This window comes from Hemitrygon akajei, chromosome 1 (genome assembly GCF_048418815.1).
Source record: "Hemitrygon akajei chromosome 1, sHemAka1.3, whole genome shotgun sequence".
NCBI lineage: Eukaryota > Metazoa > Chordata > Chondrichthyes > Myliobatiformes > Dasyatidae > Hemitrygon > Hemitrygon akajei.
In genome coordinates this window covers 137694700-137711779 of record NC_133124.1, presented here as the reverse complement: position 1 = coordinate 137711779, position 17080 = coordinate 137694700, and the positions used below count along the sequence as shown (strand labels likewise).

General features: G+C 42.9%; 1 protein-coding gene across 1 annotated transcript in view; it reads right to left on the bottom strand.

The window, feature by feature from the left end:
- The window catches only part of itga9 (integrin, alpha 9), a 425264-nt gene that overhangs the window by 148021 nt on the left and 260163 nt on the right, over positions 1 to 17080 (bottom strand). Inside the window, exons 19-20 of the mRNA XM_073052451.1 lie at positions 6569 to 6655; positions 4949 to 5028 (exon numbers count right to left, since the gene is read on the bottom strand). Of these exons, the coding sequence (XP_072908552.1) occupies positions 4949 to 5028; positions 6569 to 6655 (167 nt within the window). The remainder of the gene's footprint in view (positions 1 to 4948; positions 5029 to 6568; positions 6656 to 17080) is intronic.

Below are 17080 nucleotides of genomic sequence, written 5' to 3'. Positions count from 1 at the left end.
AAGCATTTTGTGTGTGTTACTTGGATTTCCAGCATCTGCCGATTTTTCCGTTTGCTTTTCAGCTAGCATGTTCAAAGTCACCAGCAACAATAAAAGCACTATCACATTGTATGGTTTGCAAGAGATCACGCAGCACCTGCTCAGCGTTAGTGGGGGGGGGGGGGGTGGTGGTGATGTATACAGCCACATTCACAATAGCAGTGAACTCCCTTGGTGTAGACCTGTACTCTACCATAGGCATACAGCGGGCCGCCACCACCAAAGCGGTCACACCAGTAGATAAACATCCACCGCACGTCTTGCCAGAAATCATGGGAATTCTGTCAGCATGAAAAGAGACAAAACCCTCTGGCTCGATGGCTGCTTCAGGGATGGCATCCTGGAGCCATGTTTCCATCAGGAAGAGGACACAGCAGTCCTTCATCTCACAATGATTCAGTCTCAGATGTAGGCAATCTAACAGCTTTCTAGTGATCGAAATCCTGAAAACAGAAGCTATGAAGAAGCTGGCCTGAAGGGTTCCACCTATAATTTTACACGAACACCAGTACACTTCCCTTTCTTTTGCTTCCTTGCGTACTGCTTCCAATGACGGGTGGCTGCAGCAGACAACATCACAGTGGGCAATAAACCCACACTGCCGAGCTCATCTGCTATCCAACAACTCGCTAGTGAGGTAGACTCACAGTACTTGGTATCCAACAGTTTCTTACAATCGTAACAAGGCTGTAAAGGACAAACAATTGCACCTTTAGTTGGAACTGGAGTGACCGCTGCATCGGGACGTGCCACCATCCGTGAGGTTGGGCGGAAGGCTTGTGGGCCACCCAGCACAATCCTCACTGATTTGCCGCAGACAGCATATTTCATTGTATGTCTCAATGCTTTGATGTTGGTTGGTTGGCTTCTGTCTTTCCTGAAGTTCATCATCACAAGCCTGGGCAGAAGGTATGGAGATCCTGAGACCCAGTCGTCAAGATCCCCCTCTCAGCCTCACCACTGTAGTCCAAAGGAAAGTTTATGAAGCAATATGTCTGGCACCAGCTTGGCTGAAGGAGCTGCCGGAAGGATGCTGAATGACGTCCAGCTGCCTTGGGGCTCCACTCCGGATTTGCTGTCTGGATTTACTCCTGTAACCTTTGTCTTTCCCGAGGCTGCCAACATGGCAGTGGGGCTATTTACCCACAGCTGGGGATCTGGTTCACAAGCACTAGGGTGTGTCCACACACCGGTAGGCCTGCGTGCTACGTGTGCAGGGGCCAGACTCCGCCCTGTCTTCTGAAGTTCAGCCCGTCTGAAACGAGTTCAGTTTCCATGTGTCGCCAGCGAGGAGCCACTACACGAGGCTTGCAGTGGGAGAGGCTGTGTACTGGCAGAGAGATACTTACATATTCAGCTCTCCCTTTCGAAAGACTGCTAGCCAGTGGTGGAAGCTGGAAATGACAGCAACAAGTACTACCTACCGTATATCACACTAGACGTGTCACAACAACCATTTTGAGGTACATGTGACAAATAAAGCTAATCTCTTTAATCTCTATATCGGTGACTGGTAAGGCTAACACCATCTTTACAGAACATCAATGGATGGGATTGATGCCATCCTTAATCTTTAACAAAACTCATGTCACTTTCCCTCATTGCCCTAGTTCACTTCTTTGAGAATACCACAATTTCTCTGTGTATTTCAAAACATTGTGTTCATCCTTCAGCTTGTGTTTTTTATCTTACTTATGTCCATTTTTTTTAAAAAAGCTTCAAAATCCAAGCCCTTCATCAAACTCCCAAGAACACCACTTCCACCACTGATCTCTTCCTCATCCATTTTGTTCTTCCTCGTGGCTGCAGAAGAATACATTCCCTCTGTGAAAAATCCCTCCTGGTATCACAGCTGTGCTTCAACAGCTGAGCAGTGTGGAAAGGTAGTGCCAGTGGCTTTTGCAAAGCTAGGTGACTTTATCCAGTTCGTCCACAGAACAGCTTATTCCTCTTCTCCTATGTCTTTTCTTTCTTTTCAAAGTTGTTGGGGTTCTATCAGAGTCCGTGATCTACAGTTCAAACTCCGATTCTTTGCAATGCAGTGGGTTTTCAGACCTGCTGTGCAGCCTAGCGCTTCGCTGTCTCCAGGAGGAGCTTGGAAGGGGTGCACCCTCAGGCAGCAGCCCCATAAAACACATGGCTCCTCACCGATTTTGTAGACTGAAGTTTCTTGGGAGACTGCAACATCGAGACAACTCTGGCGTTCTTGCTGGTCACCAGCTCCTATCGGAAGAAGGTCCTTATAGATGAGCATTCCTCCTCTCTCTCTCTTCTGATGGAGAGTGAGAGCCTGCTGGTCCTTGAGATGGGGGCTTGGAGAAGCGACGCAGAAGACTACCATTTGAATAGCGAGTTGCTGGTCTCTGTTCTCTTTGTTGCAGGAGTGACCTCTCTCTCCATCGCTAGCGTCTCTGGGATTCTTAGTGCTGGATTATGGACTGTAGTTTTGATGGATGCTGAATCAAGGTCTCTTTGGGCTTTTGCTGTTGCTTGCATAGTGTGGGGGGGGGAGGTTGGAGTTTCTGCTGGCGTGAGTGGGGGGGTCAATGCTTTTGCTGCTGCTAGGGCAGACGGTGTGGGAGGAGCTTGGGGACTTCAATGTTCTATCATTCATTCTATGGGATCTCGTTTTGTGGGTGTCTGTGAAGAGTACAAATTTCAGGTTGTTTTAAATGTTTAGTTTATCTGCTTCACCCAGTGACAACCACTGATCATTGCAAAGTTTCTGTGCATGGCTGCCCAGTACAAATCCAATTTGTAAAAATTAAATGAGCTGGGTCACTGCCTTTATAACATTATAATTGTTAATTCTAGTTAAGCATTCAAACACTGAAATTATTGAAACTATTGTAAGTAAATATGGAATGTTCTTTCTGACAAACTTGGTTCATGAATTTTTTTTTTAAATTTCAGCTTACATCTGTCGACTTTCCTCCATTCTTTCAACTGCTCATTTCTTTATTTCATTTGACAATGAACCTATCTATTCCACATAACATTTTGTCTTCTACAAACATTTGTAGGTTTCTTTTGCTTATTTCTCAACTTTTCAGTCTGATTGGTTATGTAGAGAAACTGTTGCTTCTTCTGAAATTCCTACAAAAAGTAGTGGCTTTGGCCCAGTACATCATGGTAAATTCCTCCCAACCACCGAGCATATCTACAAAACTCGCTGTTGTAGGAAAGCAGCATCCATCATCAGAGATCCTTGCCACCCAGACCACACTCTCTTCTTGCTGCTGCCATCAGGTAGAAGGTACAAGAGCCTCAGGACTTGTACCACCTGGTTCAAGAACAGTTACTATCACACTCCTGAACAAAGGGGATAATTACACTCACTTGCCCACCCATTGAGATGTTCCTACAACCAATGATCTCACATTAAGGACTCTATCCCCCAGTCTCATTATTTATTGCTATTTATTTATATTTGTATTTGCACAGTTTGTTGTCTTCTGCACTCTGGTTGACCTTTTACTGATCCTGTTAGTTACTATTCAACAGATTTGCTGAGTATGCCCACAGGAAATGAATCACAGGGTTGTATGTGGTGACATATAAATACTTTGATAATAAAGTTTACTTTGAACTTTGACTACTTCAGGCTACGTCCACACTAGACCGGATAATTCTGAAAACACCAGTTTTGCGTAAAAATGATAGGCATCCACACCAAGCATTTTTGAAAATACCTCCGTCCACATTAAAAAGGGTATTTGGACGAATCTCCTCCTACTGGGCATGAGCAGGACACATCTACAGAAAACAAGTGACATGTTTGGTGTTGAATCTCGCTATGGAAGTGTGCATTTGTGCAGTTACAGACTAGAACAATTTAAAAGGAAATTGCCAAATGACAGACAGCTGTTAGCTCTCGCGCAGGAGGACTTAAAACTAAAAAAAAACTGGAGCATATGGAGGCAACCGACAGGGAGTTCACAGACAGTATGACCTGGCTGACGACGAACATTGAAAAACTGACCAACTCTGTTGCATTAATAAAGCACCTTGTTAAATGTATAAAACATGTCTGCATCAGTATTATCTTGTATTTCCATACAATGTTACATTAGGCTGTTACACATCTATTGTCAGAGAAGTACTTGCATAAATAGATAAACCACCTTCATACAAGCAAGGACAGAAAACAGGGCAAAGTGAGTATACTTATTTATTCAGTAAGTTATGGGTCAAAGTATTTGGTGAGTACATTTCTAACTCTTCTGGCTTCAATCTTGTTGCTATCTGTTCTGAAATTGTTAGGTTGTTCCGGCACATCATGACATCGTTTTTTTAGAAATCTCCGGTTACCCTGTCCACATTACTCTGCCCATTCGGCATTTTCAAGTTTACACACTCTGGAGGGTGTTTTAGAAAAGTTTTGTTTTCGGGGGAGGAAAACGCCGTTTCAGTGTGGACGGAAGGTCAAAACGAAGAGAAAAAGCTTCGGTTATGGATTTATTCGGTCTAGCGTGGACATAGCCTCAGTCTTGGAAATTCCACTTTAGCCTGTGTTTGGAGTATTTTGCTACAAAGGTGGTATGTGGTCATGGGTTCAGCTTCATGCTCATGTTAATGCAACACAGAATGAATATTTCAAAAGAGTGAATGATTTTACAGACCATCAAGTAGTCGGCTGCAAAACTGCACCAATTGCATCCTGTAAAATTCAACCTTCAGCCATTTATAAACACTTATTTGTCAGACCATATTAGTCAAAACCTGAATCTTTGATGCAAAGTCGCAATGCATTGTTATCATTATTGATGTAACAGCATTAGTCAAGTCAAGTAGTTTCACATCAAAAAATATTTTAAATATGTATCATCAATTTTAAACTTACCATCTTAAATATAATTAATAGCTAAAGAATAAACCCAGGTCACCCTAGACTATACATGAGCTTTACCTCTGTGTTGTGACTATGAATTCCAAATTCTCCTGCTCTCCATAAAGGTGACTTGTATCAAAAATCACGCTGAATTCATACTGCAGGTAAAAAGAAAGATTTGAGGATAAGTGCATGAACTCAGAAAGGAGTATATACAACAGCATTGATCCTCCAGAGTGCAAATGCAACTAGAGATCAGGAATAGCACATTTCGTCACCTCTACTGATGTAATGCAAGGAAGGACCAGCAAAAAGATACTGTCATGATCCAGTTAGACACCAAGAACATAAGTGAGCCACTAATGCCCACTCCATCTACAGAAGAGCTTGTAGATCTCACATTGGTCCCATCTGTCACCTCGGAATCCACAAAACCACCAAGTCTTTCAGAACACTAAGGAACTGCCTACGAAGCTGAGTGTGGAAACCAGTACTTCAGCTCTGAGCAATGAATGTAGAAGTGAAGATAAGTATTATGGAGTTTGGAACAATCAGGGAAACTTTTCAAAACTTTCCCTTGGAAGACTGATTCATCTTCTAGTCTAACAGACTACAACCAAGCTTTTGAATGTTTTAATGGAGGAACTCAGGAGGTCGGGCAGCATCCGTGGAAAAGAACAGTCAACGTTTCGGGCCGAGACCCTTCGTCAGGACTCGGAAGGTCTCGGCCCAAAACATTGACTATTCTTTTCCACGGATGCTGCCCGACCTGCTGAGGTCCTCCAGCTTATTGTATGTGTTGCTTTGACCCCAGCATCTGCAGTATACTTTGTGTTTTTCCATGTTTTAATGGATGTGCCACATCATGACTCATACAAGCCACGCAGGAACAAAAGCCTTCAAGATCGTTTAATGTTATTTTCAGTACACAAGTGCAAAGCAGAAAAATATAATTGTTACTCTGGATCCAATGCAGCACAAAAAACACTCAAAGATAAAGAACACACAAGATAAATAACTACATACATAAACTGATTGTATGTCCATAACGTGATGCTAGGCACAGGAGTGTCTGTACACAAGGCGACTCTGACTGGAAGTGATAAAATAGTGGTGGTTGGGGGTGGATTAGTGGGTGGAGGTTTTGATCAGCCTTACGGTTTGGGAAAGTGACTGTTTCTTGACTTGCGGTTCCTGCCATGGATGCTATATTGCCTCCTCCCTGAAGGGAGGGGGACAAACAGTCCATGAGCAGGGTGAGTGAGATCCTTCATGATGCTACTGACCCTTTTCCAGCACCTTTCTGTACACGTCCTTGATGGCAGGTAGGCTGGTGTCAGTAACACATTAGGCAGTTTTGTCTACAGCTTTCCTTTCTGCCGCAGTGAAAAACCTAGTGGATCTCTCTTTCACAGCTAAGGTAGCTAGCTGCTCTGTTATGAGTTCTTGCTATGATGTCCAAATGGAATCATATTGTCCAAATGGAATTGGAATACAGTTTAAAGTGATCAAAAAGAACACAGAAAAGAACCCCAACACAGAGTTAATCTTCTGAAAATGAAACTGCTGAGAGCAACATAGAACTAAAGGAAATCCCACACAAGGACAATGATTATAGGCCAATCCTATTGACATTAATCAAAACATGCTATTACTGCAGCATCTGGTTGTAAGCATAACACGAGTCAGCACTCTTACCTTAGAATGTCGTCTCATGAAAGGAAATCCCACACTGCATTTCAGGAAGTCTGACTCCACCAGCTCACAGTTAGTGCCTCTTTCTTCCTGAAGTGATAATGGAAAGGGTAAAAATCTGTTAATCATGGTTCCAAACAATAGTCAATAAAGGGAGTAGGATATCAGCTCTCTCTTCACCTGCTCATGATAGTGCCACTCCATGTAGACCCCATAGTGATTAAAAGTCTATAGGAAACATAGCAGATTTCAGAGCATTTTAACTTTAAAAACAAGTCAATCACTTTTTAATTAAAGCCTGTGAAAACATTCTGGAGAACACCTCAGTCCAGTTCTCAGAACATTTGTTAATGCTGCAGTCTCAGCTTTAAATTCTCAGTTATGAGGAACTGATGTGTTTCAAAACACAACAGTCTTTCCACTTTATCACTTGTGTCATATAGTTGTAGACAGTTCTGCTCACTTCAGCTTTGGATTGGGGTGACATGTTAGCGCAAGCACTTTACAGCACCAGCGATTACCAATCGGGATTCAACTCTTGCCGCAATCTGTAAGGAGTTTGTATGTTCTGCCAGTAACCACGTGGGTTTCCTCCAGGTGCTCCGGTTTCACTCCACATTCCAAAGATGTACAGGTTAGGGTTAACAATGTTGTGGGGATGCTATGTCAACGCCACAAGCATGGCGACCCTTGCAACTTACCCCCAGCACGATTCTCAGGCTGTGCTAGGCATTCACACAAAGCAACACATTTCACAGTATGGTTTGATGTTTCAAAGTACCCGCGACAAATAAAAATCTGAAAATGAATTCGGATCTCAAGCTGACAGAATATTCACTAGTGCCTCCAAGTAGTTCTGCTCACGTTGAAATTAAGAACAAATAATCACAGAGCGCAGGCAGCTGAATCAACAACTTTCATTTATACAGTGCCTCTCACCTTCTCACATTTAAAGGAAATATCTGAAAAATTATTTGACATTTGCAGAAGACAGAAAATTTGGTTAAAGGAGTTAAGGAGCATCTTGAGGAAGGAAAGGTACATCGAGAAGTGGGGAGGTTTAGGAAGGAAATTCCCGAGATAGGGGCTGGGCAGATGAGGAATCACAGAAAGGTACAAAATACGGCCCACTACAGGCCACCTCATCCATACCAGCCTTGTACATCTACACTCATTTCCTCCTTGCTGACAATCAACACTGGGTGCACCTCAGTGGATGCAACCTCAAGGATGCATGCTCAGCTCAATGCTCTAAGCTCCTTACACCCATGTCTGTGTGGATCGGCACACCTCAAGTATAAATTTGCTGAACTATTATTGGCAGAATTTCAGAAGGTGACGAGGAGACATACAGGAGTGAGATAGATCAGCTGGTTGAGTGGTATTGCAACAACCACCTTCCACTCAACCTCAGTAAGACCAAAGAATTGATTGAGGACTTCAGGAAGGGGAAGTTGAGGGAACACACACCATTGAGGGATCAGCAATGGAAAGGGTGAGGAGTTTCAGGTTCCTGTGTGTCAACATCTCTGAGGATCTATTCTGGGCCCAACATATCGACACAAATACAAAGAAGGCAAGACAGCAGCTTTATTCACTAGGATTTTGAGGAGATTTGGTATGTCACCAAAGTCTCTCGCAAATTTCTACAGACGTACAGTGGAGAGTGTTCTAACTGGCTGGGGCCACGGCACAGGATCGGTAAAAGCTGCAGGAAGTTGCAGACTCAGGAGCTCCATCATGGACACTAGCCTCAGTCAGGAGCGTGAGACACGATTCCCCACACAAGACTGTGCCAACTTCGCAGTACCTGACCCTGCTTCTCCAAGTGTACATAAATATTGTCCCACAGAATTTTCACCACCGGCGTTCCTACCACTGAATTAAAGCTCAGCAGCTTGTAGTCTCAGGGCTTAACCCTAATTGCTCTTTCATGAATAAGACAACATAAGCTACCTTCCAATCTCCTTGTACCCCACCAGTGGCTAACAAGAACATATTCATCACATCCCCAGCAACCTCTTATCTTGGAATTGGATTTGATATATTATTGTCACATGTACTGAGCTACAGTGTACACCGTGCACACTGTTCATACAGATCAGATCATTACGCAGTGCATCGAGGTAGAACAAGGTAAAACAATAACAGAATGAACTGTAACAGCTACAGAGGAAGTGCAGTGGAGACAAACAATGCAGTAATCCACTTTATCCTACTGGGGAACCATGTAATAGTTTTATAACAGCAGGGTAGAAGCTATACTTGACCCTGGTGCTTTCGGGTTTTTGTATCTTCTTCCCGATGGGAAAACGGAGTAGGACACCCAGGGTGGGTGGGGTCTGCTTCACTCAGTATAGTTCCCACACCAAGCTGTTATGCATCCAGAAAGGATGCTTCCTATGGTGCATTGATAAAAATCCACAAGGGCCAAATTTCTTTAGCCTTCTGAGCAAGTACAGGCACTGACAGGTGAGCTTTCCTGGCTGAGCCGTCTATGTAGTTGGACCAGTACTGGGTATTGGTGATGTTCACATCTAGGAATTTGAAGCTCTTAACCTTTTCACCCTCTACATGGCTGATGTTTACACTAGCATGTGCACCACCTCCCTTTCTAAAACAATACCGGCTCTTTTGTTCTGCTGACACTGATGAGGGAAAGGCTGCTGTCATGTCACCACGTTACTCAGCTCCCGATCTCCTTTCTGTAGCCCCTTTCATTGTTGAGATATGGCCACTATGGTGGTATCATCTGAAAACGTATATACTGTGTGGAGTTCGTGCAGAATCTGGCCACACGTACATCAGTGTACGGGGGTAGCTAGGTAGCTGGTGGACGTGACCTTGTAGAGCACCATTGTTCAGCATAACTGCGGTGGAAGTGCTGTTATCTTTACTGATTATTGGTCAGGAAGTTAAGGCTCCAGTTGCAGAGCATGCAACTTGACTCCCTGGGTCTAGAGTTTGCTTGGAATTGAAGGCAGACTGTACACAATAAACAGTAATCTGACAGAGCTGTCTTTACTGTCCAGATGTTCCAGAGATCAGTTAGGGAGATGGTGTCCACTTGGGATCCCTTAAAATCCTGTCCATCATTGGGAATTTATCCACTGTAATGCACTCCAGTATTTCTAGCACTTCTTCCTGCTTGACACATGGGTGTTCAAGAATATCAACATATCCCTCTCTTAAATCTTCAGCTTCCACCCTGTTGAATACTGATGGAAAGTACGCACTTTGAATCTCACTCAGGTCCCCTGGCTCCACAAGGAGATAAAGGTATGCTCACATTTTTGGTCGAGACCTAGCAGTGAAGATGCATGTTCTTTTCTTTGAACAGTGGAATGGACATCAGATGATTCTCAAAAGTTCAGAGTTTTTAGCAGGCAGTAGAACCACTATCAGAAAGTTCAAACAAAGTTTTCAATGCCTGAAAACTATTTAATTGAGTGTGAAATTTCACAGAGTCATAGAGAAGTACAGCCAAAGAAACAAGCCCTTCGGCCCATCTAGTCTGTGCCAAAATCACTTAAAACTGCCTACTCCCATCGACGTGCACTGGGACCATAGCCCTCCATACTCCTAATATTAAAGTACCTCTTGAAAATTCTCTTAAACTTTGAAATCACATGCACCATTTATGCTAGAAGCTCATTCCACACTCTCACGACCCTCTGAGTGAAGTTTCCCTTCATGTTCCCTTAAAACTTCTCACCTTTCACCCTTAACCCACGACCTCTAGTTTTAGTTTCACCCAACCTCAGTGGAAACAGCCTGCTTGCATTTACCCATCTATACCCCTCACAATTTTGTACACGTCTATCAAATCTCAAAATCTTCTACGTTCTAAACTATACAGACCTAACCTATTCAATCCTTCCTCACAACCCAAGTTCTCCAGATCCAGCAACATCCTTGTAAATTTTCTCTGCACTCTTTCAAACTTGTTCACATCTGTCCTATAGGTAGGTGACCAAAGCTGCACACAATACTGCAAATTAGGTTTTATACAACTTTGTGTTGGCACGTGGCCAAGTGGCTAAGGCGTTGATCCAGTGATCTAAAGGTCGCTAGTTTGAGCCTCAGCTGAGGCAGCTTGTTGTGTCCTTGAGCAAGGCACTTAACCACACAAATACTTGGCTGTACTTCTCTGTGATATTTCACAACCCTGCCCAGGTCTCAGTCAACATCGAAATCGATGGACAGCTGAAGAAGATACAACTTCAACATAACATCCTATCTTCTGTACTCAATACATTGATTTATGAAGACCAGTGTGCCAAAAGCTTTCTTTACGCCCCCTTCTACCTGTGACACCGCTTTCAATGAATTATAGACCTGTATTCCCAGATCCCTTTGTTCAACCACACTCAGTAGTGCCCTATCATTCCCAGGGTCCTACCAAAGTGCAAAACCTTGCACTTGGCTGCATTGAATTCCATCTGCTATTTTTCAGCCCTTTTTTCCAGCTAGTCCAGATCCCTCTGCACGCCATGATAGCCTTCCTCACTGTCCACTACACCCCCAACCTTGGTGTCATCCGCAAATTTGCTGATCCAGTTAACCACATTATCATCCAGATCTTTAATATAAATGAGAAACAGCAAAGGACCCAGCACCGATCCCTGCGGCACTCCACTAGTCACAGGCCTCCAGTCAGAGAGGCAACCACCTACTACCACTCTCTGGCTTCTCCCACAAAGCCAACATCTAATCCAATTTACCACCTCATCCTGAATGTTGAGCAACTGAATCTTCTTGAGCAGCCTCCCAAGTGGGACCCACAATGCTGTGCTGAACATGTAAATGCCTTACTAAAGTCCATGTAGACAACATCCACTGCTTTGCTGTCATCCACTTTCCTGGTAACTTACTTGAAAAATTCAATCTACCATACACAAAGCCATGCTTACTATCCTTAATCAGTCCCTGTCTATCCAAATACTTATATATCTGGTTCCTTTGCATACCTTCCAATAACATTCCCACTACGTACTGATGTCAGAGTCACCAGCCTATAATTTCCTGGTTTCTGTTTAGAGCCTTTTTTAAACAGCGGAATAACATTGGCCATCCTCCAATCCTCTGCTACTTTACCCGTCGTGAAGGATGTTTTAAATATCTCTGACGTGGCCCCAGCAATTTCTGTACTTGCCTCCCATGGGTCCAAGGGAACGCCCTGTCAGGCCCTGGGGATTTATCCACCCTGATCTGCCTCAGAGTAGCAAACACCTCTTCCTCTGTAATCTGTATAGGTTCCATGAAGTTGGTGCCACTTTGCCTCACTTCTATATTTGTCTCCTGGGTAAATACAGATGCAAATAATTCAATTAACATCTCCCCCATCTGTTTTGGCTACACACATAGATTACCATTCATGTCTTCCGGAGGACCAATTTTGTCCTTTTTGCTCTTATCATATCTGTAGAATCCCTTAGGATTCTCCTTCACCTTGTCTGCTAGAACAATTCCACGCCTTCTTTTAGCCCTCCTGATTTCTTTCTTAAGTGTTCTTTTGCATTTCTTGTATTCCATAAACACTTCATTTGTTCTTACTTGCCAATATCTGCTATGCAGCTCCTTTTTTCTCAATCAGGGCCTCAATATCTCTTGAAAACTAAGGTTCCCTACACTTGTTATCTTTATCATTTATTCTGACAGGCAGATAATACAAGCTTTGTTCTCTCAAAATTTCATGTTTGAAGACATCTCACTTTCCAAGTACATCTTTGTCAGAAAACAGCCTCTCCCAATCCACACTTGACAGATAATTTCTGATACCATCAAAATTGGCCTTTCCCCAACTTAGAATCTCAATCTGCAGATCAGACCTATCATCTTGCATATTTACTTTGAAACTAATACCATTGTGGACACTGGATGCAAAGTGCACCTCAACACGTTTCTGCCACCTGCCCTGTCTCATTCCCTAATAGCAGTTCCAGTATCACATGTTTTTTTTCCATGAACTGATGAAGGAAATTTTCCTGACCACATTTGACCAACTCTATCTCATCTACTTATTTTATAGTATAAGTTTCCCAATCAATACGTGGAAAGTTAAAATCACCTACTATAACAACCTTATGTTTCTTGCAACAGTCTGCATTCTCTCTATAAATTTGTTTCTCTAAATCCTTACGACTGTTGGGTGGTGTGTAATATAGCCCTATTAATGTGGTCATACGTTTCTTATCTCTCAATTCCACCCATTATGCCTCACTAGTCGAGTTCTCCAGACTGTCCTGAGTACAGCTGTGCATTTTCCCTGACTAGTAACACCACCCTACGTCCTTTAATCCCTTTTGCTTCATTACATCTAATACAATGGAACTCTAGAATACTGAGCTGCCAATCCTGCCCCTCCTGCAACCAAGTTTTACTAATGGCTACAACTTCATAATTCCTGGTGTTGGTCCAGGCCCTGAGCTCATCCGTCTTTCCTATGATACTTCTTGCATTGAAATATACGTAGCTCAGCTCACAACTGCTCAACCTTTTGACTCCTGACTTAGTCTGAGGTCTTACCAACATCTGCCTCCACAACCTGTCCACTAACGGTTCTGGCACTCGGCTTCCCATCACCCTGCAATTCTAGTTGAAACCCCACCATGCGGCGTCAACAAACCTTCCTGCTAGGATATTCGTCCCCTTCCAGTTCAGGTGCAAACTGTCCCTTCTGTGCAGGCTTAACTGGTCAAGTATAATTTGCAAATAAATAGATAGCAGCAACTAGCCACTGTTGCTGATGTGACCGTGCTCCAACATGGGAAACTTTTAAAAGTTCTGATGGCTATGTCTAATACCACGAGCTCCAATTCCTAAGGGAAGACAGTTTTATAATAAAAGATCATGAGAATTTCCTCCATTTGTTCTAATAATTGTTGACTCAGTAAACGTAACTTGGCAACTGATTTCTGCCACAGCTCTTTTCTCAGGCCAGTAGCATGCTGATATGCAACTAGACTGCACAACTCCAGCAATCCTTTAATACCTATTCAGTTTGGAAATGACTAGTTATGATTTGGCTGCTGTTTTATACCTCACCTAAGTTCATGTCCATTATAGCGCATTAAATAATCAGTTCCTCCAGCATCTAGTGAGCTGCTCCAGATTCCAGTCTCATGTCTCCAAATAATCGGATGGTCAATCAACTCTTGCCTGCAGTCTCACTCAGTTCGTCCCATCTGTTTCTCTCTGGTTGCTCTCAAAATGTGAAGTATCAAAACCTCTCAAAAGAGGTGGGGGGTCAGGCTTTGGGGTGAGGTGTAAAGATGTGTGTAGAGAAGGCATGAGAGTTTTCTCATGGGCTCAGAAGGCACAGTTGTTTCTCCTGACCCAAGAGGAACCTTGTCTGCCTGTTAATCTCTAACAACCATCGTCTTCAAAATTCAGTTGAAAGAGCATTGGCTCTTTTTGGTTTCTATTTCCTTTCCTGATCAGGAGACAGTGAAAATCAATTTCTTATTCTGTGGTATGGAGCAACTCTAACATGAAGAAAAGTTAAAATAGTTATGAAAAAGTCACAGGCTCTTGATCAACCTTCCTGAGGACCTCTGACTGCAATTCTAGATTGGATACCAACATCAACACTGCATATTTAAAGGAGCCTGACATTCCACTATTGGTGTCCCACATAATCGCATCAGCTAGTTTCAAAACTTACTTCACATCAGCTACCCCCTTACATGGTGAGTGAGTGATGAGGTAGATTTTCATCTGTGCTGAGCATATACCTTGCCTGCATTTCCTTGGTCCCAAGATACTAAAGGTCAACCTAAGAGTAGAGCTAGAGTCAAACGTAGGCTAGAGCCAACTGTGATGGCTGGTTTCATTGCCTGAAAAGCCTACCTCAACAAGTTAGGTTTTCACACAAGTGAATTCAGTGTGAGCTCTTCAGATGAACTCCCAACTGCATGTGTGCAAACCCAGCATCACTACTACTAAACCACCATTTTCATCAACCTGAGAGATTTGAGCACTGGAGAAGTACCTTAAGTAAAACAAATCTAAAAACTTGTCAAATTTCCCCAATTAGCCTATATGTTAAACCAAGGAATAGATTTTCAAAGGGCTACAAATCAGGAAAAAAAGTGTGAGAAGTAAGAATAGAAGTTATCTTTAATATAACATCTACATGCCAGGGGGTATCAGTAAGACAAAGGAAAGGATTCAAGCATGGTTTCAAAGAATCCTTGAAAAGATTCCCACCGACTCCTTGGCCCACCACCACTAAAAGTGTAGGATGGTGTTAGGAACCTTCAGGCCATGTACAGGGAGCACACGGAAGTCCCCAATAAGTGGTAGAAGTGCTCTTCCACACAAACGATCATCTCACCAGCCTGTCGACCAACTCCTGCTGCATCTACAGTTCCCACGGCAGCATCAGCAGTCACTGACAAACTGACAAAACCAAAGGCGAAGCAGAGTATGCTCAATCCCACAAACAACATGCTGGAGGAACTCAGCAGGTCAGGCAGCATCTATGGAAATGAATAAACAGTCAACATTTCAGACTGAGACCCTTCTTCAGGACTGGAAGGAAAGGGGAGGACACCAGAATTAAAAAGGAGGAGAAGTTAGAAGGTGACTGGTCAAGCCAGGTGAGTGGGAAAGGTAAAGGACTGGAGAAGAAGAAATCTAATAGGAGAGGAGAGTGGACCATCAGAGAAAAGGGAGGAGGAGGGTCACCAGGATAAAGGTGATAGGCAGGCTAGGAGAAGTGTAGGGAATAGAAGAGGGAAGGAGGAGAGGAAAAGTTGAAAAGAGAAATCAATGTTCATACCATCAGCTTGGAGGTTACACAGACATAATATCAGGTGTTGCTCCTCCACTCTAAGAGTGGCCTATCATGGCAAAAGGGGAGGCCATGGATCAAAATGTCGGAACTGGAACAGGGAGAGGAATTAAAATGGTTGCCAAGAGATCCCAAGAAACTGCCTAAAAATAATTTCATCGGCTCTCTATAGCAGCAAAACCTGGACACCCACAAAGGCAGTGAGAAAGTGAGGTGAGACATTTGAAATGCCTCAAAGGCTGTTTCCTCTGCACTTGTCACAAATTCATCTGGGAATAATTAAATCAGACATAAGTCAGAAAATATGAACCTTTAAACATTGGGGAAAAAAGCATGAAACACATAACCATGGAACTCTTACAGCACTATGCCACAGAACGTTAAAGGGGAAAACCTGGAATAAAGTGGGTAGGATTAAAACTCACTGATTGCACAAGGATGGCAAAACATGGAAGGAATTGAGCGACAGGTGCCCCAAAAGCAGATGCAGACTCAGGATCAACTTGATTTGACCTGATGAAAATGCTGCACCACCTCTTGAAAATGATGTCTGATTCAATCTTGTGCCTAATGTGGTCAACATCTTCCTCAAAAGATAGATAGATAGATAGATAGATAGATACTTTATTCATCCCCATGGGGAAATTCAACATTTTTTCCAATGTCCCATACACTTGTTGTAGCAAAAACTCCTTACATACAATACTTAACTCAGTAATAATATGATATGCATCTAAATCACTAACTCAAAAAGCATTAATAATAGCTTTAAAAAAAAAAGTTCTTAAGTCCTGGCAGTTGAATTGTAAAGCCTAATGGCATTGGGGAGTATTGACCTCTTCATCCTGTCTGAGGAGCATTGCATCGACAGTAACCTGCTTCTCTGTCTCTGGATGGTGCTATGTAGAGGACCTACAACTATTCAGCAAGAATCAGATGTGTTATCACTAACATATGGTGTGAATCTTTTGGTTTTGCAGCAGCAGTACAAAGCAAGAACATAAAAATCTACAAATTACAATAAATAATGCAAAGAAAGAAATAATGGCCTTTCATCAAACTGATGGCAGTGGATGACTGAGTATAGATCTTCAGGCTCCTATATCTCCGCTTTGATGATAGTTACACTAGGAGGGCATGTCCTTGATGATGAAGGTCTTTAATGATGTATGCTATCTGACAATTTCACTCAACACACAAAATGTTAAACAATAAAATTTACCTTCAAGGCTGTAACTGGGCAAGTTGTTCAAAGCTAACTACCGCAATCATTTACAAATGTCTTAGAAGCAATCAGGAATAGATATACAATAAAATAAAAATCCCCTTTCCCCTCTTTTCCCCATTCTGGCCTTGTGCCTCCTCTCATCTGCCTGTCACTTCCCCCGGGTCCCAATTTCCTATGTTCCATTCTCCTCTCCTATCAGATTCCTTCTTCTCCAGCTTTTTATCTTTCCTGCCCACCTTGCTTCACCTTCCAGTTAGCCTTCTTCCTCTCCCCCTGCTTTTTTTTCCTGGCATCTTTTCCCTTCCTTTCCAGTCCTGAAAAATGGTCTGATTGCCTATTTATTCATTCCCATAGATGCTGTCTGACCTATTAAGTTCCTTCAGCATTTTGTGTCGACTGCCTAGAATAGAAATCTGTTGATTTTTTCATTTGAGTTCGTGAATCTAAGATCAAACATAGTCCCTCCCATCCTTTACCTGTTAAAACCACT